A 27733-nucleotide genomic window follows, 5' to 3' on the forward strand; every position below is an offset into this window, starting at 1 on the left:
ATATACTTACTTCAAACTTTCGGTTAAAAAAACATTTTCACCAAATATATGAAAAAATGACATATTCATATCTAACAAAAATTAAATGCTTTAAAACTCTATGAACAATAAACTAAAGCAAACGGAAATTGTTATGACCTACTATTATTATTTACGGCAGTTATTATTATAATAATTAAACAAATAGATATGAAAATATTTATTGAGAACAAATATTGATTTTGTTAAAAATTTCTTCTGTAAAAGACCACACCAAATGTTTCTAACTATTAAAATTTATTGTTATTATTTTATCATATGCACATACATAACTATACATTTTCTAGATAGTGTAAATTTTATTTTAAATTTCTTAAATTATCACAGTTCCATTTTCAACATAAACAAAAATACCATACTGAACAATGTTTCCCTCATACTGAATGACAAACAGCCTACTGACTAAACAATAATGAAAAAAGAATAAAAGAAAATCACTAAAACTTGTCCTTGAAAAGCTTTAACAATAATTAAAATAAAAATAATAAAAAATAATATAAAAACAAATAAATATAAAATAAAACTAGTTACAAAATAACAACTACCTACAAATTATGTATGTATGTATATCGATGTATGATGAATGTTGTATAAATGTTTTTTTTTTTGTTGTTTGGTGTAACAATGAAAACAAATCCTATTGAAAAGTGTTAAAAAAGTAAACATAAAATTAATTGCAATAATTATACAAAAGGTAGAATGAAGACAAGACGAAAATAAAATATTAAAAATTGACATAATCAGTAATTTGTGGACACAAAGAAAAACCAAAAGAAGAAAACTATTAAAAATATACATTTAATAAATGGTAATTGAAGGCAATCTAGGTAGGGAATGTTTGTATTAAAACCCAAAAACAAAGAAAATCATAGAATCATAAACTAAATTAAAATATTACAAAACAATAAATACAAAGAACTATAAAATATTATGAAAATATTTCATGTAATAATAATAATACAAATACAAAGAAAAATAAAAATAAAAAAGTTTCTGGCAATTGATAACCGCCCAAGAAAAAAGAACAAAAGGAAGTGTTTTAATGTTGAGTTTCAAGGTATAGATTAAGGTAAGTGAGGTTCAAAACCAAAAACGATATTAGTCTTGGATTTTTTAAAGATTTTTAGCAACAACCAAAAACGTTATTAGGCGTGGATTTTTTTAAAGATTTCTAGCAACAACTAAAAACGATATTAAGCGTGGATTTTTTTAAAGATTTCTAGCAACAACTAAAAACGATATTAAGCGTGGATATTTTAAAGATTTTCCAGCAACAACAAAAACGACATTAAGCGTGGATTTTTTTAAAAATTGTACAGCAGCAACCAAAAACGACATTAAGTCTGGATTTTTTAAAGATTTTCCAGCAACCACCAAAAACGACGTTACGTCTTTAACAATTTTTAGCAACAACCAAAAACGACATTAGGCGTGGATTTTTTAAAGATTTTTTTAGCAACAACAAAAAACCACATTAGGCGTGCATTTTTTAAAGATTTTTAGCAACAACAAAAAACGACATTAGGCGTGGTTTTTTTTAAAGATTTTTAGCAACAACCAAAAACGATATTAGGCATGGATTTTTTAAAGATTTTTAGCAACAACCAAAAACGACATTAGGCGTGGATTTTTTTAAGATTTTTTAGCAACAACAAAAAACCACATTAGGCGTGGATTTTTTAAAGATTTTTTAGCAACAACCAAAAACGACATTAGGCGTGGATTTTTAAAGATTTTTAGCAACAACCAAACACGACATTAGGCGTGGATTTTTTAAAGATTTTTAGCAACAACCAAAAACGATATTAGGCGTGGATTTTTTTAAGATTTTTTAGCAACAACAAAAAACCACATTAGGCGTGGATTTTTTAAAGATTTTTAGCAACAACCAAAAACGATATTAGGCATGGATTTTTTAAAGATTTATAGCAACAACAAAAAACGACATTAGGCGTGGATTTTTTAAAGATTTTAAGCAACAACCAAAAACGACATTAGGCGTGGATTTTTTAAAGATTTTAAGCAACAACCAAAAACGACATTAGGCGTGGATTTTTTAAAGATTTTAAGCAACAACCAAAAACGACATTAGGCGTGGATTTTTTAAAGATTTTAAGCAACAACCAAAAACGACATTAGGCGTGGATTTTTTAAAGATTTTAAGCAACAACCAAAAACGACATTAGGCGTGGATTTTTTAAAGATTTTAAGCAACAACCAAAAACGACATTAGGCGTGGATTTTTTAAAGATTTTAAGCAACAACCAAACAGACATTAGGCGTGGATTTTTTAAAGATTTTTAGCAACAACCAAACAGACATTAGGCGTGGATTTTTTAAAGGTTTTTAGCAACAAGCAAAAACGACATTAGGCGTGGATTTTATAAAGATTTTAGCAACAAGCAAAAATGACATTAGGCGTGGATTTTTTAAAGATTTTTAGCAACAAGCAAAAATGACATTAGGCGTGGATTTTTTAAAGATTTTTAGCAACAACCGAAAACAACATTAAGCGTGGATTTTTTTAAAGATTTTTAGCAACAACCAAAAATGACATTAGGCGTGGATTTTTTTAAAGATTTTTAGCAACAACCAAAAACGACATTAAGCGTGGATTCTTTAAAGATTTTCCAGCCACAACCAAAACGACATTAATCGTGGATTTTTTAAAGATTTTTAGCAACAACCAAAAACAACATTAAACGTGGATTTTTTAAAGATTTTTAGCAACAACCAAAAACGACATTAGGCGTGGATTTTTTAAAGATTTTAAGCAACAACCAAAAACGACATTAGGCGTGGATTTTTTAAAGATTTTAAGCAACAACCAAAAACGACATTAGGCGTGGATTTTTTAAAGATTTTAAGCAACAACCAAAAACGACATTAGGCGTGGATTTTTTAAAGATTTTAAGCAACAACCAAAAACGACATTAGGCGTGGATTTTTTAAAGATTTTAAGCAACAACCAAAAACGACATTAGGCGTGGATTTTTTAAAGATTTTAAGCAACAACCAAAAACGACATTAGGCGTGGATTTTTTAAAGATTTTAAGCAACAACCAAAAACGACATTAGGCGTGGATTTTTTAAAGATTTTAAGCAACAACCAAAAACGACATTAGGCGTGGATTTTTTAAAGATTTTAAGCAACAACCAAAAACGACATTAGGCGTGGATTTTTTAAAGATTTTAAGCAACAACCAAAAACGACATTAGGCGTGGATTTTTTAAAGATTTTAAGCAACAACCAAACAGACATTAGGCGTGGATTTTTTAAAGATTTTTAGCAACAACCAAACAGACATTAGGCGTGGATTTTTTAAAGGTTTTTAGCAACAAGCAAAAACGACATTAGGCGTGGATTTTTTAAAGATTTTTAGCAACAAGCAAAAATGACATTAGGCGTGGATTTTTTAAAGATTTTTAGCAACAACCGAAAACAACATTAAGCGTGGATTTTTTTAAAGATTTTTAGCAACAACCAAAAATGACATTAGGCGTGGATTTTTTTAAAGATTTTTAGCAACAACCAAAAACGACATTAAGCGTGGATTCTTTAAAGATTTTCCAGCCACAACCAAAACGACATTAATCGTGGATTTTTTAAAGATTTTTAGCAACAACCAAAAACAACATTAAACGTGGATTTTTTAAAGATTTTTAGCAACAACCAAAAACGACATTAGGCGTGGATTTTTTAAAGATTTTTAGCAACAACCAAAAACGACATTAGGCGTGGATTTTTTAAAGATTTTTAGCAACAACCAAAAACAACATTAAGCGTGGATTTTTTAAAGATTTTTAGCAACAACCAAAAACGGCATTAAGCGTGGATTTTTTAAAGATTTTTAGCAACAACCAAAAACAACATTAAGCGTGGATTTTTTAAAGATTTTTAGCAACAACCAAAAACAACATTAAGCGTGGATTTTTTAAAGATTTTTAGCAGCAACCAAAAACAACATTAAGGATTAAGGATTTTTTAAAGATTTTTAGCAACAACCAAAAACGACATTAGGCGTGGATTTTTTAAAGATTTTTAGCAACAACCAAAAACGACATTAGGCGTGGATTTTTTAAAGATTTTTAGCAACAACCAAAAACGACATTAGGCGTGGATTTTTTAAAGATTTTTAGCAACAACCAAAAACGACATTAGGCGTGGATTTTTTAAAGATTTTTAGCAACAACCAAAAACGACATTAGGCGTGGATTTTTTAAAGATTTTTAGCAACAATCAAAAACGACATTAAGTGTAGATTTTTTAAAGATGTTTAGCAGCAACCACAAAGAACATTAGTCGTGGATGTTTTAAAGACCAATTTTTCTGTTATTTCTTCCCTATCCTGTAGGAAGTGTAATTTTGAATGAACACTCTTTCTCCAGTATTATATGTCATCTTTTTTATTAACATTTCAAAGCACCTTAATATACATACATTGAGTAGACCATTGGTGCTCGCTTCCTTACGGTAGCGTAAAAACAAACCACATGTATTCTCTCTTTATTTCTGATTTGCCATTGCTTAGCAATGGGGAGAGTGTCTTACCACTACTAGTACACCAACTATTCTGAGCACCCCTGGAGTAGTCGATTATGAATGAATTTGAAATCTAGGTTAAGTTTAACTTGTAGTGACAACTGATTACAAGAAGTGCATCAAAAATAAATTCAACACAACAATATTCTCTTTTTTTCAAAAAAGAGTATTCTTTAAAAATATATCTCTTATGAAATTTTATAGTCAGAGAACTCAAGCAAACAAATATTGTTGATTATATATTTGTTGATACGTATATCTTTTGTTGTTCTACTAAACTAGTTGCTGTCTAACCGGCATTGTATACAGACGTCGATTTAGTTGGCGGGCCGGCGTGTTTTTTTTTTTCGAGTTTTATAAACTTGACCAACAACGAGAGAAGTTGTGTCTAGATTTTTTTGTTGATAAAAACAAACAAAAGTGACATCGACATGAATACGCTGGCCTTAATAGCCTTTGCCTTATGGGCCCTATTTATGCGTAGTTTACCCAAAATTATGGAATTCATGAAACTAAGGCAATGGTCGGCATCGATAGCGGGTCCAACAATAAGTGAACTTATTGAAAATGTTAAAAAAGGACGTAAGTTTCGCAAATGGATAAATGGAAATTACAAAATATGCTAGAAGAAAATAATAGATTTATGGTGAATATTTGTTAGAAAAAATTATAAAAAAATAATAAAGAGACACTGCAACGAAGAAAAAATAAAAATGTTATAATCAGTGGATTTTTGAGAACTTAAGATATAAAATTAAATCAACATGTGTATACAAATAATAATAAAGAATATCAAGAGACACTGCAGTGAAGAAAAAAAAAAAAACAAACAAATATAACCAGTTGTGTTGTTTAATCGTCTGTACACACTATATTTTGATGTTGGACTTTGATATCAAATAGTAGCGATCTTATCATTAACCAATTGACCGACTGAATCTCTATTTCTCAACATAATGTTTATGTTTGGTGACTGATTGTTGTTATTGTTGTACATACAAACACATGTATGTGCATAGATACAGTGCTGCTCCAAACGTTAGCACCTCGCTTTGCGTTGTATCCGAAGTTGCGTCGATGCTTAGTTAATACCAATTTTCAATATGCGTCGTTCGATTTTCGATGTTGCGTTGTTTTAAGTTTGAGTGTCTAATTGTTTTTTAATGAGGGTATATTCAGTTTGTTTTTCCGTCCAACAGCCCGTCTGTCCTATTGTTATAATCACGCTATTTTCCAAATGATGTGAGATAGAGGGCTGAAATTTTGTACACAAGTGCATTTGTTCTAAACTTAGATCAAGTTCGAAGACGGGCTATATTGGTCCACGTTTTAAGTAAAGTATGGACTTGCTCAAGAAAAAAAATTGTAACGTCGTAAAGGGAGCCACAAAGAAAACTTACCGAATAAAATTGAAAACGATCCGAGAAGAACTCTTAAATTTCAGTTTATCCGAATTTTGTGTGGGAGGTACCCGAAGGAGTGGACTGATGCAATCCATATTCCAACCTGATACATGACTGCATGACTAGATAAAATAATACGATGTGCAAATTTCCACCAATCTGAAAATCCCTGCGAGAATTACCTTGCGGATTTCTTGGAGCTTTTAGACCAATATCTAAGGAAGTATGGACTTGCGCAATAAAAGAAATGTACTGTCGTAAAGGGAGCCGCAAGGACAACATACCGAAAAAAAATTTTCAAAACGATACTTAAACTTCACCTAATCCGAATTTGTGTGGGAGGTAGTGTTGGGCAATAGAGCGGATCGATCTTTTTCATTCCGTTCACCAAAAAGATCCGGGTCTTTCACTTCGTCCGTTGTCTCTCTTTCATTCAATAAAACATTTAGTCCATATTTGTGATGCTTGCGCTAACGCAGCGTGTGTGAGTTTGTGTGCATAAAAATGGAGTTGGTTTTCTGAACGTGGTCCAAATGAACGATATGAGCTAACTGAATCATTGATTGTTTTGTGTGTGCGAATTTGTGATGCTTGCGCTAACGCAGCTTGTGTAAGTAGATTTTGTGTGTAAAACTAATTATGGTGGTTCTGCTGCTAATTTTGTAAGTAGCAATGTCTTGGCCATCAGGGAGGGATCTAAATGAACGACATAAACCAATGTGCTGGATACGGATCCGTTCGTTCTTTTCACGGAATCGTTCATTGGAACCGGTTCGTTCAATAACGACACAACTCTAGTGGGAGGTACCTGAAGGAGTTTACCGATATAGACCATATTTGAACCCGATATATATCTGGAAGTAATAATACGAAGTGCGAAGTTTAGACCACATCCATTGCTCCCTTCAAGAGTTATCGTTAACAGCATTTAACAGGGAAATTTTGAAATTTTGTGGGGGAGGTACCAGAAGGAGTGGACCGATATGGCCCATCTTCGAACGTAAACTATGTTTTGAAAAATATTACGATACCCAAAATTTGGTTCGAATCGGTTGATCCGTTCGAAAGTTTTCGTGCGCACCAGCCGTATAGACGGACGGACATGGCTAAATCGGCTCTAAATTGTCTGGAGCGAATTTCGTCCAAACATACTTGGTGTCTAAAACCGTTATTTCGATGAGGTCATTTTTGGTTGTATCAAAGTGTATATCGTACATATTGTCAATTATTTCATATTCCATTTCAAAAAAGGGTTAATTTATTTTCGGGTTACATCAAAGATATTTGGTACATAGGTTAAGAAAAAAATCGCAAGTACGAATCTGCTCGCGAGCTAATTTTTGGTTTTTGCGGACAAAAGTTACGGTGGCTTTATTTCGTCTTTTAAGAAAAAAAAAAAAATATTATAAACAAGTAGAACAAGTAAAAAAGTATCAGTCGGCTTTGCCGACAGAGATATACCCTCAGCCTGTGCAAATTGAAACACTTTTTCACAAAAAACTTATGTATTTAGGGGGTTTCAAAATGTTAGTCGTATGAACCGACAAAAAAGTTGACTAGGATTAAAGTTCAAAAAATTTGCGGAAAACGTACTTAAAGGAATGGACCGACATAGACCATGGGGGTGCCATAGGGGGTTTTTACACCTTTCGGGCTGTTTTCTCTAGAAGTATGGACTTGCCCCTGAAACAACTTTTACCATCGTAATTGAAGCAGCGAATGTAAGTTGCTTCAACAAAAATTAAAAGTGATTGAATAGCAGGTCTTAAAGTGAACTTATCCAAAATTTTGTGTGGGAGGTACGGGATGTAGGGGACAAATATAGTCCATATTCGAACCTGATATATATATGGTAGATGTTATGTCAATGTGTAAAGTATGGACCAAATCAAGAGTTATCGTGCGCACAATTTTTCCGAATATTTTTGAACTTTTGTGGGGTAGGTACCTGAAAGAGTGGACCGATATGGCTTATCTTCGAACTTAAAGTAAGTTAGGAAACAATATTACGAAGGCCAAATTTTGGCCGGAATCGGAATTTCCGTTCGAGAATTATCTTGCGCTTCCACCCATAAACATTGTGTCATAGGGTTTGTTTTTCAACTTTCAGGCTATTTTTTCAGGAAGTATGGACTTGCCCCTCAGGAAACTTGTACCTTCGTATAGGGAACAGTGAATACAAGATGTTACAACAAAAACCAAGGCGATTCGAGAGCAGGTCCTAAACTGAACTTTTCCGAAATTTTGTGTGGGAGGTACTCGAAGGAGTTTACCGATTGAATCCATATTGGAACCTTATCTAAGTCTGGTAGAAATTTCATAATGTGCAAAGTATGGACCAAATCGGTAACTCCCTTCAAGAGTTGTTGTACGCACAAATTTTCCGAACATTTTCGAACTTTTGTGGGGGAGGTACCGGAAGGAGTGGACCGATATAATCCATCTTTGAACTTGAACTAAGTTTGGACAAAATATTACGAAAGCCAAATTTTGCACCGAATCGGCAGATCCGTTCGAGAGTTATCTTACGCTCCAACCACTGCACACGGTGTCATAGGGTTTTTTGTAACTTTCAGGCTATTTTGTCAGAAAATATGGACTTGCCCCTAATGAAACTTCCAGTGTCGTATAGAAGACAGCGAATACAACTTGCGTAAACAAAAATCAAAGCGATTCGCGACCAGGTCCTAAACTGAACTTTTCCGAAATTTTGTGAGGGAGGTACCCGAAGGAGAGGACCGATTGAGTCCATATTGGAACATCATCTAAGTTTGGTAGAAATGACACGATGTGCAAAGTATGGACCAAATCGGTTATTCCCTACAAGAGTTATCGTGCGCACAAGTTTAGCGACAATTTTTGAACATTTGTGGGGGAGGTACCTGAAGGAGTGGACCTATATGGCCCATCTTCGAACTTAAATCGAATCTGGACAAAATATTTCGATACCCAAAATTTGAACCGAATCGATTGATCCGTTCGAGAGTTATCGTGCGCACCAGCCAGCCAGACAGACAGACAGACGGACAGACAGACAGACGGACGGACATTGCTAGATTTACTCAAAATTGTCTGAAACGGATATCGTACAAACATACTTGGGGTCTAAAACCATTATTTCGATGAGGCACATTTTTGGTCGTATCAAAGTGTAAATACCCTCTATAGCCTAAAGGCTGAGGGTATAAAAAGCGTTAAGTTCGGTCGGGCCGAATTTTTTATACCCTCCACCACAAATTTCAGCCATTTCGGTGGATTAATGTGGCCACAACCTTCAAAATACCGAAAATCGGAAGGTACCGTTCTATGGGGGCTATATGATGGCGTCGACCTATACCTACAATTTTCTGGGGAAAAGTTTTATACGTCCAACGAAGACTAAATACCAAATTTCAGCCATCTCGGTGTGATAATGAGGCCAAAACCTTTAAAATACCGAAAATCGGGAGATATCGTCCTATGGGGGCTATATGAAAACGTGGACCTATATAAACATTTTATGGTAGAAATGTTTCTTAGCCTCTGGAAACACAAAATACAAAGTTACAACCGACTCTGTTGTCAAATGGGACTAATACATTCAAAATATATTAAAATGACGCGTACTTTATATGGGGCGTTATATGGGGGCTATACCAAAACGTGGACCTATATAAATCAACTTTGGTAGGAATGTTTTTTGGCCTCTGGAGACACAAAATACCAAATTACAACCAATTCGGTGGTTAAATGGGACAAATATCTTAAAAATTCCTTAAAACGACGACGCGTCACGCGTCATTTTGTATGGGGGCTATACGAAAGCGTGGACCGACATAGCCCGCTTTCAATACCAAAAGTCCTACGTACATATAATAGATTTTACCAAAATTTCATCCACCTACTTCAATCCGTTCGGAAGCTAGAGTGATTTCCACAGACAGACAGACGGACGAACATGGCTATATCGATGTAGAATTGCACGCTGATCAAGAATATATATACTTTGTGGGGTCTACAATGATTATTTCGAGTAGTTACAAACGGAATGACAAACTTAATATACCCCCATCCTATGGTGGAGGGTATAAAATGTTTAGAGCCTAGATCCAGCAAACCACCTCTGGCTTCTATAATCCAGCCTGTCGCATGTGCGGAGGGATCTTTTGTTAAATCTGGAATCTGATTATAATGTGAAATCGAATATAGATCATGGAATTGCGAGTTTCTTGCAGTATTGGATAAGTACTTTTGATTTAGATAGATTAACTATTAGATAGATTAACATCTATATATATAAAAGAGCTTAGTGAGTGAGTGAGTGAGTGACTGAGTGAGTGACTGACATATCATCGCCCAGACGAAACCGCTGAAGCTAGAAAGCTGAAAATTTGACTGTGGGTTGATGTCGGTGTGTAGGGGTGAGATAAGGCTAGGTTTTTGGAAATTCGACCTAGAAGGGTACGAAAAGTACTAAAAGGTACTAAATATGGTACCCTTTGTATTAGGCAAACGGGAAGAGCTAGAATTCTGAAATTTGGAATGATGGTAACTGATGGAGAGTTAGAAAGATGTACCAAAGTGTTTTTGGAAATTCGACCTCTAAGAGTACGAAAAGTACTAAATTTAGTACCAATTGTGTATTTTGAACGGACTTAGCTAGAAACTTGGAATTTGGTATGGAAATGAAGGATGGGAAGTGGTGTTTATAAAAGGAAATGGTTTTTGAAATTCGTACTCATGTGTACGAAAAGTACTAAATGGTACTAAATTTGGTACAATTTGGATTTGGGTAAAATACAGAGCTTTAAACCTGAAATTTGGAATTAAGATTACTGACGGAGTATATGATTGCGATATGAGGGTTGTTTTGGAAATTCATACTTATGTGTACGAAAAGTACTTGATGGTACTAAATTTAGTACAACTTGGATTTGGTTGAACGGATAGAGCTAGAAACCTGAAATTTAAAATTAAGATTACTGACGGAGTATAGGATTGTGATATTGGGGATAGTTTTCGAAATTCGTACTTATGGGTACGGAAAGTACTAAATGGTACTAAATTTGGTAAAATTTGGATTTGGGTGAGTGGATAGAGCTGGATTCCTGAAATTTCGAATTAAGATTACTGTTGTAGTTTTGGATGTTCGTAATTTTGGGTACGGAAAGTACTAAGTGGTACTAAATTTGGTACATAAAATATAAAATATCTATATGTATGAAAGAGCTTCGTGAGTGACTAACTGACATATCATCGCCCAGGGAAACGGCTGAAGCTAGAATCTTGAAATTTTGGGTATGGGTTGATGTTGGTGTGTAGGGGTGAGATAAGGCTGGGTTTTTGGAAATACGACCTAGAAGGGTACGAAAACTACTAAGAGGTACTAAATATGGTACTCTTTGTATTAGGCAAACGGGAAGAGCTAGAATTCTGAAATTTGGAACGAAGGTCACTGATAGAGAGTTAGAAAGATGTACTAAAGGATTTTTGAAAATTCGACCTATAAGTGTACGAAAAAAACTAAAAATTGCTGTATGGAACTAATTTGGTACAATTTTGATTTGGGTGAACGGATAGAGCTGAAAACCTGAAATTTGGAATTTAGATTACCGTTGAAGTGTACGATTGAGATATGGAGGTAGTTTTGGAAATTCGTACTTATGTGTACGACAAGTACTAACTGCTACTGAATGTGGTACAATTTGGATTTGGATAGACCTGGAAACCTGAAATTTGGAATTAAGATTTCTGATGGAGTGAAGGATTGAGGAAGTTTTGGAAATTCGTACTTATGGGTGCAAAAAATACTAAACGATACTAAATTTGGTAGAAATTGCATTTGAGTGAACGGATAGATAGATAGATAGATAGATAGATAGATAGATAGATAGATAGATAGATAGATAGATAGATAGATAGATAGATAGATAGATAGATAGATAGATAGATAGATAGATAGATAGATAGTTAGATAGATAGATAGATAGATGATAGATAGATAGATAGATAGATAGATAGATAGATAGATAGATAGATAGATAGATAGATAGATAGATAGATAGATAGATAGATAGATAGATAGATAGATAGATAGATAGATAGATAGATAGATAGATAGATAGATAGATAGATAGATAGATAGATAGATAGAGCTGCAATCCTGAAATTTGGAATTGAGATTGCTGTTGGGCTTTAAGATTGAGTTAGTCTTAAATTTAGTACAACTTGGATTTGGGTGAACGGATAGAGCTAGAAACCTGAAATTTAAAATTAAGATTACTGACGGAGTATAGGATTGTGATATTGGGGGTAGTTTTCGAAATTCGTACTTATGGGTACCGAAAGTACTAAATGGAATCCTGAAATTTCGAATTACGGTTACTGTTGGATTGAAGGATTGAGGAAGTTTTGGAAATTCGTACTTAGGGGGTACGAAAAGTACTAAATGATACTCAATTTGGATTTGGGTGAACTGATAGAGCTGGAATCCTGAAATTTGGAATTAAGATTACTGTTGGACTGTAGTATTTCGATAGTTTTGGAAATTCGTACTTATGGGTACGGTAAGTACTAAAGGGTACAATTTAGATTTGGGTGAACGAATAGAGCTGGAATCCTAAAACTTCGAGTTAAGGTTACTGTTGGAGTGTGGCATTGAGGAAGTTTTGGAAATTCGTACTTATGGATACGAAAAGTACTAAATTTGGTACAATGTGGAGTTGAGCGAACGGATAGCGCTGGAAGCCTGATATCTGATATTAAGATTACCGTTGGAGTGTAGGATTGAGGAAGTTTTGGGAATTCGCACTTATGGGTACGAAAAGTACTAAATTTGTACACTTTAGATTTGGGTGAACGGATAATGATGGAATCCTGAAATTTCGAATTAAAGTTACTGTTGGAGTGTAGGATTGAGGTAGTTTTGGAAATTCGTACTTATGGGTACGGAAAGTACTAAATGGTACTAAATTTGGTACAATTTAGATTTGTGTAAGGATAGAGCGGGAATCCTGAAATTTTGAGTGAAGGTTACTGTTGGAGAATAGGATTTCCTTAATTTAGAAATTCGTACTTATGGGTACGAAAACTACTAAATTTGGTACAGTATGGATTTGGGTGAACGGAGGGATCTGGAATCCTGAAATTCGGAATTACTGGAATTTGGAATCTATATTACTGTTGGAGTGTAGGACTGAGATAGTTTTGGAAGTTCGTACTTATGGTTACGAACAGTACAAAATTGTACTAAATTTGGTACAATTTAGATTTTGGTGAACGGATGGAGGTGGAATCCTCAAAGAATTACTGTTGGAGATAGTTATTGAAATTCGTACTTTCATACGAAAAGTATTAATGGTATTGTGAATAGAGGTGGAGTTCGGAAATTTGGTATTACAGCCGCTGTTGGTGTGTAGGGCCGAGATATGGATGTGGTTGTGGATTTACGTACAATAAGTGTACGAAAATTACACAGAATTTAGTTCAAATTGTTATTGTGTAAAGGGGTAGAGCTGAAATTGTGAAATTCGGTATTAGTATAGCAGTTGGCGTTTACAGTTAGAGATAGAGAGGGAGTTTTGGAAATTCGTAATTATGTATACGAAAAATTCTAAATCACGGTTGGAATATAGATTTGGATATAAGGGATATAGGTGGAATTTCGAATTGTTGTATGAGGGTTTGTGTTGGTGTTTAGATAAAGATTTTTTGAAATGCATACAAATTCTGAAATTAGGCTGAGGCTGGCTGATTTATTGAGAAATACGAAATGTACTAAATGGTATTAAATTTGAGGTTGGGTGTAGCAATGAACCTGAAAATTTATAAATAGTGTGTGATAAGTACAAAGTTGCAATACATTTGGTATTGGGCTAAGGAATTGAAGTGGAATTCCGATTTATTTGTCAAGTTAATTGTTAGACGTGATCGTACAATAAGTGTACTAGAAGTATTAAAGAATACTAAATATCGGAGCACTGGTATTGAGTGAATCGATAAATGAAACTTGTTATGAGGATCACTGTTGAGATTAAACCAGAATGTTTATTAAAATACGCCTTTAAATGTATTGGGTGAAAAGTAGAGCTAAAACTGTAAAATTTGAGCTAAGGTCCTGGATTTTAAAAATTGTACTGAACAGTGTACTATTATTTTATGTTAACTCGAATTCGGTTTCTACATAATGTACTGAAATCAAAAAGTCAAACGTATCTTTTCAAGAAAATTGTTTTTTTATTATTTGTTGTCTATTCTGAACGTTATAGTAAGTTCATTTGAAAAGGTAGATCTATGCGGCTAATGTTTTACAAGAAGTTTTTACATCCTGAGAATAAAAAGGCCTAAAATAAAATGTCTCAAAAATCACTGTTATATAGGGTAACATCTTTTAAATAAAGGTTTTCTACATTTTGATATCACAAGTTCCAAAATTCGGATGGAAAATGTGGATAAAATTTTCAAAATACCCATACCGTTCTAATAAAAATTGAGTGGGATTTAAAATGTAGGCCGCTGTTGAAGTGTAGAGGTATTTTATGAAATTCGAACAATCAGTACCTTAATGAAATGTACGAACAGTACTTAAATGAAATTAAATATCAACCCAAATAGGTATTAGTACACCATATTAAATATTGTTTATTTGTATATTATTCCTTTTCCGCATACGAAGTAGCGGGCATTTTGCTAGTTTTAGGTAATATCTCTGTAAAGCATCTATCATTAATTGCAAACCTATGGGTGTTTCAGAGAGCATCACAATCTCGTAAGCGTACAGTAGTACTTTGACGTTAGCATCAGCTACATCAATCCCTCCGGGTAATTCATTCTGCAAATCATTAAGATATAGCGAAAATAATGTAGGACTTAGAATGCAGCCTTGCTTAACACCAGAGCTAACTGTAAAGATATTGGAGAATGTAGAACCGACACAGACTTTTGTTGTGGTATTATCATATAAGGATTGCAGTATTTTGATTAGTTTTGTAGACATTCCCATAGAAGAAAGCTTGTAAAAGAGACTATTCCTCGGGATCAGGTCAAATGCTGTTGAAAAGTCAACAAAAAAGCTATAAGTTGGTTTACTGCTAGCCCTTTGAAGATACTTAATATTTACTATGTTGAAAATGTTATCTACAGTAGAGTAACCCTTTCTCAAAACTTGCTTGGAACTCCTTAAGAACATTGTATCTTGTTAACTAAAAGTCTATGCGATTCAACAATATATTATTGCAAATTTTGGATATTGTATCCATAACGGATAATCCCCTATAATTTGAGGCAACATTCGGATCACCTTTTTTAAACAAGGGGATAAGTATGGATTCCTTAAAACAATCTGAGATTTCTTTATATAAAAAGATTCTATTAAACACATTGAGTACTTCCCTCAGAAAAGTTATAGGGGCATATTTGTAAAACTCATAGGGTATTCCATCTTGTCCCTGGGACTTTTCTCCCTCGAGTTTTTTAATGACATTTTCAAGTTCAAAAAATTCGATAGGAGAATCAATAAAAGGATCCAAACAATAGGGAATACACCACATTATGGGGCTATCATCACTTTTATTTTACAAAATACTCTCAAAATGAGTCTTAAATTGGTCTGAGCTAAGATTACCTCTACGCAATTGGACAGGGGTTTTCAGAGATTTGGACAGGGGCCAGCAATCTTTACTACAGTTTATCCTATCTAGTTTGTGTAGGTTATTATTATAGAAAGTCTTTTTTTAGTACACACATTTTGGAATTTGCTCCTTGATAAGAAATAACGTTGCCGTTAATAAATGTGTGAGATTTTTAAATTTTTAATCATATTGGATCTAAATCGAAAACACTGTCAATCAAACCATTTTTGTTATTATTTTCCTTTCTCACTTTAGATTGTTTTATTTTAGAGGTCAATTGATCAACCATGTAATTTACAGATTGACTTGGCATATACAGTTTGTCAAGTAATTGTTTTCGAACCAAGAAAACTAACATTTTTCTGTATTAATTTATAAAAAATGACTGATAATTATGATAAAAACTTCGGGTTTTTTGCAAAAATTAGAAGGTCGACTTATTTATGACAAGATAGGATGTATAAGCACATAGTCTAGTTACATGTAAACAGGGTCCTATAGGTCTTATACCGGGAATATCTGAAAACTAAGACGTTTTATTAGTTTTTTAGTTCACCAGGATCGATTTTCATCAATTACAATTAATATTACCTACAGAATAATTAGATCAGAAGGGTTGTCAGATCTACTAAAAAGGTGCCAAGTTGTATGTACGAGGACAGGAAATGAGGCCACCTGGATCCATAACCAGGGTTTAAAATTTGTTTATTTAACTCAACGAAAATAAGATCATGTTATAAGTACTGTTACTTCAAAAATAACGGTACAACCAACGAAATTTTTCATTTTCTCTCTTATCTTCGTTGTGTTCTATCCCTTCATGTAAAATTTGTGGGAATTTTGGATTTTTTGTGTTGTATTCTTGGCCACACTGTGCGCTGGGGAGGACTAAAGCCTCAGCCCCCCTATTCAGTAACTTTTTAACAACTTTACTCATTATTTATATTACAACAATTTCATTTGTTTGTTTTGTAGTTGTTACAAAAACAAAAGAAATTTTAAGAACTTTTCAATCGATATAAGTTACAGAATAGGCCTGCAGGGGTCTTTGATACGGCAGACAAAAGCGAAATCGGTCTGTATGATTTACCTTTGCTGGCATCCTTGCCTGGCTTTCGTAGTGGGACCTTTTTTTACTTAGCGGGACCACCCTTCCCAGGGTGAGAACTTTAGTGAGATGCTCAACTCCCGGCACATCTAGCTGTTTCAGCATTACCATGGAGATTCCATCAGCGCCCAACGCTTTGAATGATTTAGAGTTCCTGATGATATTCGCAACATCATCCATTTTAGGTGGTTCATCCAAAGGCAGGAAGATGGACGTAACACCCTTATCTTCACCTTGTCACTCTCGGGGTGCTCGACAAACTGTCGAATGAAATAACTTGCGCACCTCTTCGGAGTAGTTGGCGTAACGTCGCCAAACGTGACCGAGTTTATATCTTCATTATGTTAGGGACTTGAGAATGACCTTATCGTTGCCCACAATTCACTTATTCTGGATTCAATGTTGCACCTCTTCATATGATTTAACCTCTTGTTCTGTTTATGCTCCGACCGACCTGTTAACTTTAAATGTCAGCTCCAAGACTCTGGGGTCACTGGTGTTGGCACACGACGTGTCGTCGTGAGCTTCGTCGCTCATTTGCTAATGCTGTCGCCTCTGCTGAGAAGTTCCACATAACTGGGGTTATTCACCATCAGGTATATGACAGCTGCAGCAGTTATAATGTCTCGGAACGTCCTTTCTGCTACCCAAACAGGAGGGTTGGGCAGACTTCTGTAGCGGTGATTAGTCAACTCTCTGAAAGTAGGGCAATTATTCATCATCATGATTGATGAAGATGCGGCATTCACAGGTGATGAAATCAGGCTATATGCTGATGGAGATAATTATGGGGAAATGGTCTGATCCAAGAGAAACGACGGCTGCCACGTGACGTCGTTTGTCAGACCAGGTGACACGATGGTTATGTCTAGCGTCACTAGTTGTTCTGTTTGCGTGCTAAGACTTGACTTTATTACTATTACTATTATGGAATGAAGTTTTTATTAGCCTCAAATTTGACAGCATTGAACAGAGGTTTCAGTGAACAAACACACATACTTTACTTTAGGTTATCGGCACTGAAACTTTCATTAGTGATATTACCAAATTTTCAAGTATACCCTATCTGATACACATTTCTTATCACCACCCCTCTGTAGACAAGCAAAATCTCAAAATTATACAAAAATAAGACATTTACTGTTCATATTCCAGAGCTATAATCGTGAATTTGTTAAGACTTTTGTTCGCAAGAACCAAAATGAGTTGTATACATGATGTCAAAAAAGTTTAAGGAAACGTATATGTGGACTGAACGCTCATATCATGGTATTATTATGACGTCATCGGCATAGCAGACTGGTTCAGATCCTTCGCTGGTTAAAATTCTTTAGAGGCTATTTATAGTAGAAACCCCGAAAGAGGGGCGATTAGATCCCCTCCTCACCAGCCGATGCAGTTCCGAGGTAGGTGATAGTGGCGGCTAGTCAAACGGTAGATTGATATATCATTGGTTCTCCAGTAAAAGGGTTTTGTGAGAAACGTAGATTTCAGTATTTCCCTGTTCTTTTATGCTTTGGTGGTATTACTTTCTCGCTGTTTTTGTTGGCTTCCTCGTATACGCCAATCCTCGTTCACAGACTGGCTGTGGAGAGAATGTCTATTCCAACCACAAAGAACGTCCATCCTCTTGCTCCTCCCTGCGGACGACTTCCGACCTTTTCACGTCCAAAGTCTTGTTTTGGCTTGACTGACGCAAGAAATGTTCTTTTCTATTGAAGGCCTTAAGACATCTTCTCTTGTCTATAGAAGACTTCAGGAAGTATTTCTTTGGATAGAGAAGACCTCTTTAGGTCTTTCATAAACAGGAAAATAGCTCTTGAAGTCTTCTATAGACACAGATAGGCATCTTGGGGTCTTCTACATACAAGATAAGATCTATTGTGTTCTTATCTAGACAAGGGAAGACCTCTTGATGTCTTCTATAGGCAAGAGATTAGAAAATATCTCTTGAGGTCTTTCATAGACAAAGAAAAGGTCATCTATAGACAAGAGAAAACATCTGGACGTTTTCTATAGGCAATGAAATATCTCTAGAGATTTTCTACAGACCAGGAAACAAGGAAAGGAAACACCTCTTGAAGTCTTCTATAGACAAAAGAAGACTTCTTGAGGTCTTCCATAGAAAATACGTACTGAGGTCTTCTACAGACAAGGAAATACCTTTTGAGGTGTTATTCAGACAGGAGAAGTCTTTTTGAGATCTTCCATATACAAGAAAATACCACCTAAGGTGCTCTATAGACAAGGAAAGACCTCTTAAAGTCTTCTACAGACAAGGGAAGAACTCTTGTGGTCTTCTATAGACAAGAAAAGAACTCCTGGGATCTTCTATAGACAAGAGAAGACCTCTTTAAGTCTTCCACAGAAAAGAAAGTACCTCCTGACACCTTCAAGACAAGAAAAGACTTCTTAAGGTCTTCTATAGGCAAAAGAAGGCCTCATGTGGTCTTCTGTAGACAAGAGTAGATCTCTTGTGGTCTTCTATGGACAAGAGAAGACGTCCAGAGGTTTTCTATAGATATGAAAAAAACATCTTGGGGTCCTATACGTCAATGAAAGACTACCTGAGGTCTTTTATAGATATGCAAAAACATCTTGGGGTATTCTATAGACAAGAGGAGACCTCTTGAGGTCTTGAGGTCTTCCACAGAAAAGAATGTTCCTCCTAAATCCTTCAAAGGCAAGAAAAGACCTACTTATCTCTTCTATAGAATCGGAAAGACCTCTTGAGGTCTTCTATAGGAAAAAGAAGGCCTCTTGTGGTATTTTATAGACAAAAGAAGACCTGCTAAAGTCTTCTATAGAGAAGATAAGACCTTTTATGATCTTCTATAAATAAGAAAAAATCATCTTGAGTTCTTGTTTAGAGAAGAAAAGTCCTCTTGAGGCCATTTAAAGAAAATTAAACCACTCTTGAGGTCTTGAGATCCTCTACAGACAAGCAAAGACCTGTTTAGGTCTTCTATAGACAAGAGAAACCTCTTGAGTGCTTCCAGAGTTCTTCAAAGATAAGAGGGGCCCTCTTAAGGTCTTCTATAGAAAAGGAAAGACCTTTTGAAGTCTTCTGCAGACAAGGAAAGGCTTCTTGAGGTCTTCTATAGGCAGGAGATGACCTCTTGAATTCTTCTGTAGACAGAAGAAGACCTCTTGAGGTCTCCTATAAACAAAAAGCGACCTCTTGAGGTTTTTTATAGACAAGAAAAGATCTCTTGAAATTTTCTACAGGCAAGGGAAGATCTCTTGTACCCATCTATAAACATGAAAAGAACCCCTGAGGTCTTCAATAAACAAGGAAACCCTCTTGAGGTCTTCTACAAACAGGGAAAGACTTCTTGAGACCTGCTAGAGAAAAGGAAAGACCTCTCTACATACACACAAGAAAAGATTTCTTGAGCTCGTCTATAGACAAGAAAAGATCTCTTGGGGTCCTCTACAGATAAAAGATCTGTTGAGGACTTGTATAGAGAACAGAAGTCCTCTTGAGGTCTTATCAAAACACGGATAGAACACCTTAAGTCTTCTATAGAGGAGGAAAGACCTCCTGAGGTATTCTATGGAAAATAAAAGAAAATGCCTCCTGAAGTCTTCTACATACAAGGAAAGAATACCTATAATCTTCTTTAGAGAAGGAAAGACCTCTTGAGGTCTCCGACAGACAAGGAAACAGCTCTTGACATCTTCTATAGGAAAGAGAATGCCTCTTGAAGTCTTCTATATTGAAGATAAGACCTCTTAACGTCTTCTATAAACAAGAGATCACCTCTTGTGTACTTCTATAGAAAAAGAGACCCCTAGGGGTCTTCTATAGACAAGAAAAGACGTCTTGAGATCCTCCAAGACAAAAGAAGACCTCTTGAAGTCTTGTATAGAGAAGAAAAGTTCTCTAGAGGTTTTCTATATACAAGAAAACACCTCTTGAAATCTTGAGGTTCTCTATAGACAACGAAAGATCTCTTGAGGTCTTCTATAGACAAGGAAAGAAGACCTAAAGCCTTTAGTAGAGAAGGAAAGACCTCTTGAGGTCTTCTATGAACAAGAGAAAACCTCTTGAGGTCTGCTATAGAAAAGAGAAAACCTCTTATGATCTTCTATAACCAAGACACGACCTCTTGAGGTTTTCTATAGACAAGGAAATATCTCTTAAAATTTTCTACAGGCTAAGGAAGATCTCTTGTACCTTTCTATGGACAAGAAAATAACTCCTGAGGTTTTCAATAAACAAGGAAAGACCTCTTGACGTCTTCTCAAACAAGGAAAGATCTTGAGATCTTCTAGAGAAAACCACCACATAAGGTACACACAAGGAAAGATCTCTTGAGGTCTTCTATACACGCAGAAAAGAGATATTGTTGGAGCAATCATATTCTAAGAACAAAATACTGTATTTTAAAAATCTGAAAATATATACTGTTGCTCCAACCATATATTTTGTGTCTGGAATCATAATGTAACAAATATATTGTTGAATCAACAGTATATATATATATATATATATATATATATATAAATATATATATATATTCAGATTTTTAAAATGCTGTATTTTGTTTTTAGAATATGATTGCTCCAACAATATCTCTTCTCTGTGTGTAGACAAGAGAAGACATCTTAAGATCTTCTATAAGCAAGATAAGGCCATTTAAGTCTTCTATAGACAAGAGAAGACTTCTTTAAATGTTCTATAGAGATTTTTAAGTCTTCCTCTTTCCCTGATTTGCAGTATTCCTTTCCTCACGTGATCTTTCCCCGATTCCGAAGATGTGGAGGGAGTATTCATTATCCTTTTGGGTTAATCCTTTTAGATATATAGCCTTGTTGCTTGTCGGATCTTTCTTGAACATTCGCCTTTTAGCCCCATTCATACTGTTTCCTGTTGTACAGTGTTAAACAACAACAATTGCCACAACCGAACGAAGGCACACGATGTTGCATATAGTCTACGTCTTCCATATGGTCATGACTCATGAGCATAGGAACTGTGCGCTAATGTGTGTCGCTGCCCATTGCTGCTATATTTGTTTTCTTCCTGCTATCGGATTCTTAGTCTAAAGCACCTACATCTGTGAACGATCGTGGGTCTTTATTACGACGGTTGGCAGATATAAAAAAACTTTGGTGTGATAAACGACCAGGAGATGCAAAAAAGTATACTAAACTTGCTGTAAGATGTTGTAGTGGCGAAGATGAACGAAACGCTTGTGAGACTAATCGTAAGTTTGGCTCGGTAAGAACAAACGTTCTCTTACCAACGATGGAAGTAAGTCAGGACTGTGTCCATGGATTTTTACAAATATTTTTGACGATACTATCATTAGATACCCTCCCACCATGAATTTTAATGATGATTTCTGCAATATCTGCCTAATACTCTTTTACATTTATACTTTCAATCGTATATTTCAGAAATTCTCACATGGTTCGAAGAACTGAGAAAGAAACATGGACGCACATTTCGTATTTGGTTTGGTAAAGATTTAATGGTATTCTTTACGGATCCTGAGGATGTCAAACAATTGTTGGGAAACAATAATCTTTTATATAAATCGGGAAATTATAAAATACTTCATCCCTGGTTGGGTAAGGGTCTTCTAACCAATGGTGGTGATGCATGGCATACTAGGAGAAAGTTCTTAACGCCAGCATTTCATTTTCGCATCTTGAGCGAATTCAAAGAGCCAATGGAAGAAAATTGTCGCATTTTAAGCAGACGTTTGGATGAGAAGTTGAATGGCGAAGCGTTTGATATTTATCCGTATATTACATTATTTGCATTGGATGTTATTTGTGAGACAGCAATGGGCATAAAGAAGAATGCCCAGATGCAATCGGAATCGGATTATGTGCAGGCGGTGCAACAGTGAGTGTAAAATTTAATATTTGTGTATTGGTTTTGTAAAAATTTAAATGTTGTTTTTTTCTCTTGTAGAATATGCCACATTTTACACAAACGTTCATTTTCATTTTGGCAACGTAATAATCCCTTCTTCAAATTCACCCAAGATGGACGAAAACGTGATGCCTGCTTGAAAATCCTGCACAGTGAAACTAATCGCGTCATTAAGCTAAGACGAAAAATGTTACAAGATGCCAACATTACCAATATGCAGCAAGCTGAAAAATCATGTGACAGCTTTGGCCAAAAGAAACGTTTTGCCTTTTTGGATATGTTGCTGATATCACAAATGGAAGGTGTTCCCCTGACGGATCGTGATATACGCGAAGAAGTCGATACATTTATGTTTGAGGGTCATGATACAACAAGTTCGGCGCTTGGTTTTGCTCTCTATTTACTATCACAACATCCAGATATACAAAAGCAAGCCTATGAAGAAGCTGCCTCCATGGCGGGAAGAGAAAAAGAATCAATGCCATATTTAGAAGCTATTTTAAAAGAGACTCTACGTTTATATCCCTCGGTGCCATTCTATTCTCGGGCGGTCAAAGAAGATTTACAAGTCGGAGAATTAACTGTACCCAAGGGTACCAGCGTCAGTATTTTAACCTATTTGGTTCATCGTGATGATCGGTATTATCCCGATCCGGAGAAATTCGATCCTTCAAGATATTTTAAAAATGAGAAAGATTTGCACCCATTCAGCTTTGTGGCCTTCAGTGCTGGGCCACGTAATTGTATTGGTAAGTTGATTTAAGTAGTACTAATAAACTACATGCTCCGAAATTAAGAACATGAATTTATAAAGAAAACCAAACTCAGGTTCTCCCCTTGCAATATGTCCAACAGAATCTGAGACATACTCCCTGGAAATAAAAATGAATAGTTACAAAAAGTGAAAATTGGGATAGCTCCGCTTCTTTTCTATATCTCGAGTATTTTAGCACTTTTGTTAATGCAATTGGAATTAATTTATAGCTCGGGAGGTCCTCTTTAATATTGGTCATTTTTGTTGAAATACCCCTAACCTAAGCTGGAATACTCGTCATTACAATTCAAATCCGAAAAATGGAATGGATTAGCGACTATTGCGATATGATTTTGACCACATAGGTTGGGTTTAATGATACGCAGCCATATAACACTATGCAACACTGATAATGCCAACAACTTCTAGTATGCATTTTTTGAAAGTACAAAGTATAAAAACCCTAGTAGGGTTTTGTCCTCTCAGATCCAGTTCGGATTTTATGGCCTCATCTAAACCGGCTAAATCTACACTTTTTTGCATTTATCAGTCCTTTATCTCAGAAATGAATAGGAATTTGGCCTTGCTGTCTTTAGCAATATTGTAGCCCTAAACTAGTAGAACTTATCTGTTGAACAGACCACATAAGAAAAACTTCATCTAGGGCATCAAAATCGATAAAATATAGAAAATTTTACATAATTGCTGGAATTCAGGTCTGTATCGGCCTTTTGCAAAAATCTTCCAAATAAAGTTCTCAAAAATTTTTTAGAACATACTGAAACTCTAAAATGATTACTTCATGTTGTTTCAGCGGTATTTTGCATCATATCTTCTACAACACCTATTTCAAACACAGTTCACACCAACAGTTTATTCTCGCATTTCGGATTTCACTACATTCTTGAAATCGTCGTTGAAAAATGTACTGAAAACAACGGGATAGACATGTTCTAAAGAGTGGTGTATTACATTCCAGGGAACATTTTTCCAAAAGAAAATATTCAGAAAATATTAAGGATGAGATACGGTGCGAAATGTATAAAAATGGTGGCATTTTTGCATATATTTTGAAATTTGAGGCAATAAATGTAGTTTTCCGAGTTCATTATTTCTCCAAATATTTTATTCTTGTCCTTACCTACAAATTTGCTTCAGAGGTCAGAAGAAGATTCACATTGGTTTCAGAGATATAGCCCCGAATTTCTTTAAAAACTCAATATTTAACCATGTTTAGATGGGGCCATAAAATCCGAGCTGTATCTGACACAACAAAACCCAACTAAGGTTTCTTGTCGTTTGGGTCTGTACTTTCAACAAATCGTCAGTTCGAATTGTTTGCACAAGATCATCTTAAAAATGTTGCACAGTGTAATAGTATATGTGACTAATTCACTCGGAGACCGTTGGTCCATTGTGTTTATCCTGGGTAGATTAAGGTGATGAAGATTATGTAAAGATGAGAAGATAATGGTGTGGTAAGATAATGACGAGGTTGATGAAGTAGAGATGAAGATGTATGTACAGATGACTGTCAGGTAAAGATGATGATAGAGTGTTAGGAGTTATTGCTCGATGAGTTTAAGATGAAGAAGGATAACCAATAGAGTTGATAATGGGGTTTGTGGTAATTGGAAGTAGAGATGAAGATGAGTTGAATTCCAAATTGTAGCAGTTTCGTTGGCCGGTTGCTTTGCTGAAAGGGAATAGCAGAGAATTTTTATACCCTCAGGGTATATACACTTTCATATGGACAAAATGTGCCTCATCAAAATAATGCTTTTAGACCCCTAGTTTGTTTGGATGAAATCCATTTCAGACGATTTGTAGTTGATTTAGCTATGTCCGTACGCCTGTATGTCCTGGCAAGAGCGCACGATAACTCTCGAACGGATCAACCGATTCGGTCAAAAATGTGGCTGTCGTAATAATTGTCCAAACTTAGTTTCAGTTCAAAGATGGGTTATATCGGTCCGCTCCTTCCGGTACCTCCCCACAAAAGTTCGAAAATGTTCGGAAAATGTGTGCGCACGATAACTCTTGAAGGAAGTAACCGATTTGATCCATACTTTGCACATCGTGAAAATTCTACTAAACTTAGATGAGGTTCCAAAATGGACCCAATCGGTCCACTCCTTCGGGTACCTCCCACACAAAGTTTCGGATAAGTTCAGATTAGGACCAGTTCTCGAATCACTTTGATTTTTGTTGCAACAACTTGTATTCATTGCCCCCCATACGACGGTACAAGTTTACTCAGGGGCAAGTCCATACTTCTTGAGAAAATAGCCTGAAAGATGCAAAAGGTCCCTGTAACACCGTGTGTAGTGCATGGACCTCAAGATAACTCTAGAACGGATCTGCCGATTCGGTTCAAAATGTGGCCTTCGTAATATTTTGTCCAAACATAGTTAAAGTTCGAAGATAAGCCATATAGGTCCACTCCTTCAGGTACCTCCCCCACAAAAGTTCAAAAATGTTAGTAAAAATTGTGTGCACGATAACTCTTGAAGGGAGTGACCGATGTAATCCGTACTTTGCACATCCTAATGTATCTACCAGATATAGATCAGGTTCGAATATGGACCCTATTTGTTTACTCCTTCTGTTACCTCTCACACACAATTTCGGATAAGTTCCCTTCAAGCTCTGCTCTCGAATCACTTTGATTTTTGTTGAAGCGATTTGCATTAGCTGAAAAAAAACTGAAAAAAATACCTCCATTACGACGGTAAAAGTTTTTTCAGGGGCAAGTCCATATTTCTTAGGAAAACAGCCCGAAAGGTGTAATATTTTGTCAAAATTTTGTTTAACTTCTAAAATGGCCAATATCGATGCTCTCCTTAGGGTACCTCAGTCACAAAAGTTCAACATTTGTGTCTAAGTGCAGTTAGGGTCTGTTCTAAGATCGTTGTGGTCCTGTTTACAGCGATATAATGTTCTTCGTGAATAAGTCCATGCTTCCTGGCATACTGGTCCAATAGTAATACGATGACCCACTGAAATGACTAGTGGGCGCGATATCTATCGAGAAGATATGATTCCCAAAATAAAACTGTCATCCCATTTTGAAGTTAGAGATCTCACTCGGCAGTGGCCCGTTATAAGTCCCACAGCGATTTTCATCCCTAACTTATCAAGTCAGAGGAGGAATGTCTTTCTACGAATCAATGCCACATTGGATATGCTGCAACCAGGTTCCAAGAGCCATCTTTGATGTGCCTTCTCGCTGAAGATCTGACGAAGTTTGCCGATGTAGTAGCACATTGGTGACCAGACAGTTTTATCAACTGGTAAGTCGATAGACTTAGAGCCACATCGAGCTAGTTCAACTGCTACCTCGTTTCCCACTATGTTACTATGGCCCGGAACCCAACATAGCTTTACGATATCGCATACGTCATGCAGAGAATTCCTGCAATCAAAGATAGTTCTTGGGGTAGTTTGTTGTTCGAATTTTTCTACTATCGACCATGACTCTGTTCTCAGCACTGCCGTCCATGTGGTAGCGGATATTTGCATATTTCTCGCGTGGAAAAAGTTTGTAATATCTGCCTTTCACAAATGACATCAGGGAAGGTACCTGAAGCCGCATATGTTACGTTTTCAAAGCCGGATATAAATAAAATTTTGTGAGTCATTCCTTTCGATAGTTATCGTGCCATTTCAGTTGATTTGTCAAAATATTGTTTCATTATATCATTATATTTCATTATTAAGCGATGGATGTAATGGATCTTACATTCATGAAGTAATTAATAAAACAAATAATAGTAAATTAAGATTAATTTCCAAAAATATAAAAATTAAATAATTGTTTTTTTTTTTGCTTTTCTTATTGCAGGTCAAAAATTCGCCATGTTGGAAATGAAATGTACGCTGTCACATCTTTTGCGTAATTTTGAATTTTTACCAGTCAAGGATTTCAAACCGAAACTTCTGCCAGAGTTGGTATTGAAGAGTGGAAATGGCATTATAGTCTGTATTAAACGTCGTTCTTAGACAATTCAATTTATGAAAGTAACTAAATGTTATATTAATGTTATAATTTCGGATTTCACTTCAACAAATTGAAGTGAAGTGTAAAATTGAAAATAAAATATATATTACACTTACAAAAGCGTTGAATACCAAGTATCTGACTGATAATTATCGATTATAATCGATCACCAGGCGAAACAGCTGAAGCTGAAATTGTGAAATTTCGAGTGAGTATTGATTTATGGAATGCGTGGGTTTTTAGAAATCCATACTAGAAGGTCGGACTAAAATATTGTACAATTTGAGTGACTGACTTATGGTCAACTCCCACGTTGTACAGGTTCCTATTACGGTGTAGATATGTGATACGGCCGGGTTTTTGGAAATTCGTAAAAGAAAGGTACGCA

General features: G+C 35.5%; 1 protein-coding gene across 1 annotated transcript; it reads left to right on the forward strand.

Annotated features, from left to right (window-relative positions):
- Window positions 1-4846: 4846 nt before the first annotated feature.
- Window positions 4847-27479, forward strand: Cyp4s3 (Cytochrome P450 4s3). The gene is made up of 4 exons (XM_073974864.1): window positions 4847-5164; window positions 22108-22561; window positions 22631-23340; window positions 27190-27479. Exons 1-4 carry the CDS (start codon window positions 5014-5016, stop codon window positions 27345-27347), a joined length of 1473 nt encoding a protein of 490 aa, XP_073830965.1. The 5' UTR covers window positions 4847-5013; the 3' UTR covers window positions 27348-27479.
- Window positions 27480-27733: the final 254 nt, after the last annotated feature.

The sequence above is a fragment of the Musca autumnalis genome, unplaced genomic scaffold (assembly GCF_047663935.1).
Source record: "Musca autumnalis isolate F117 unplaced genomic scaffold, ASM4766393v1 scaffold_3, whole genome shotgun sequence".
Classification (NCBI taxonomy): Eukaryota; Metazoa; Arthropoda; class Insecta; order Diptera; family Muscidae; genus Musca; species Musca autumnalis.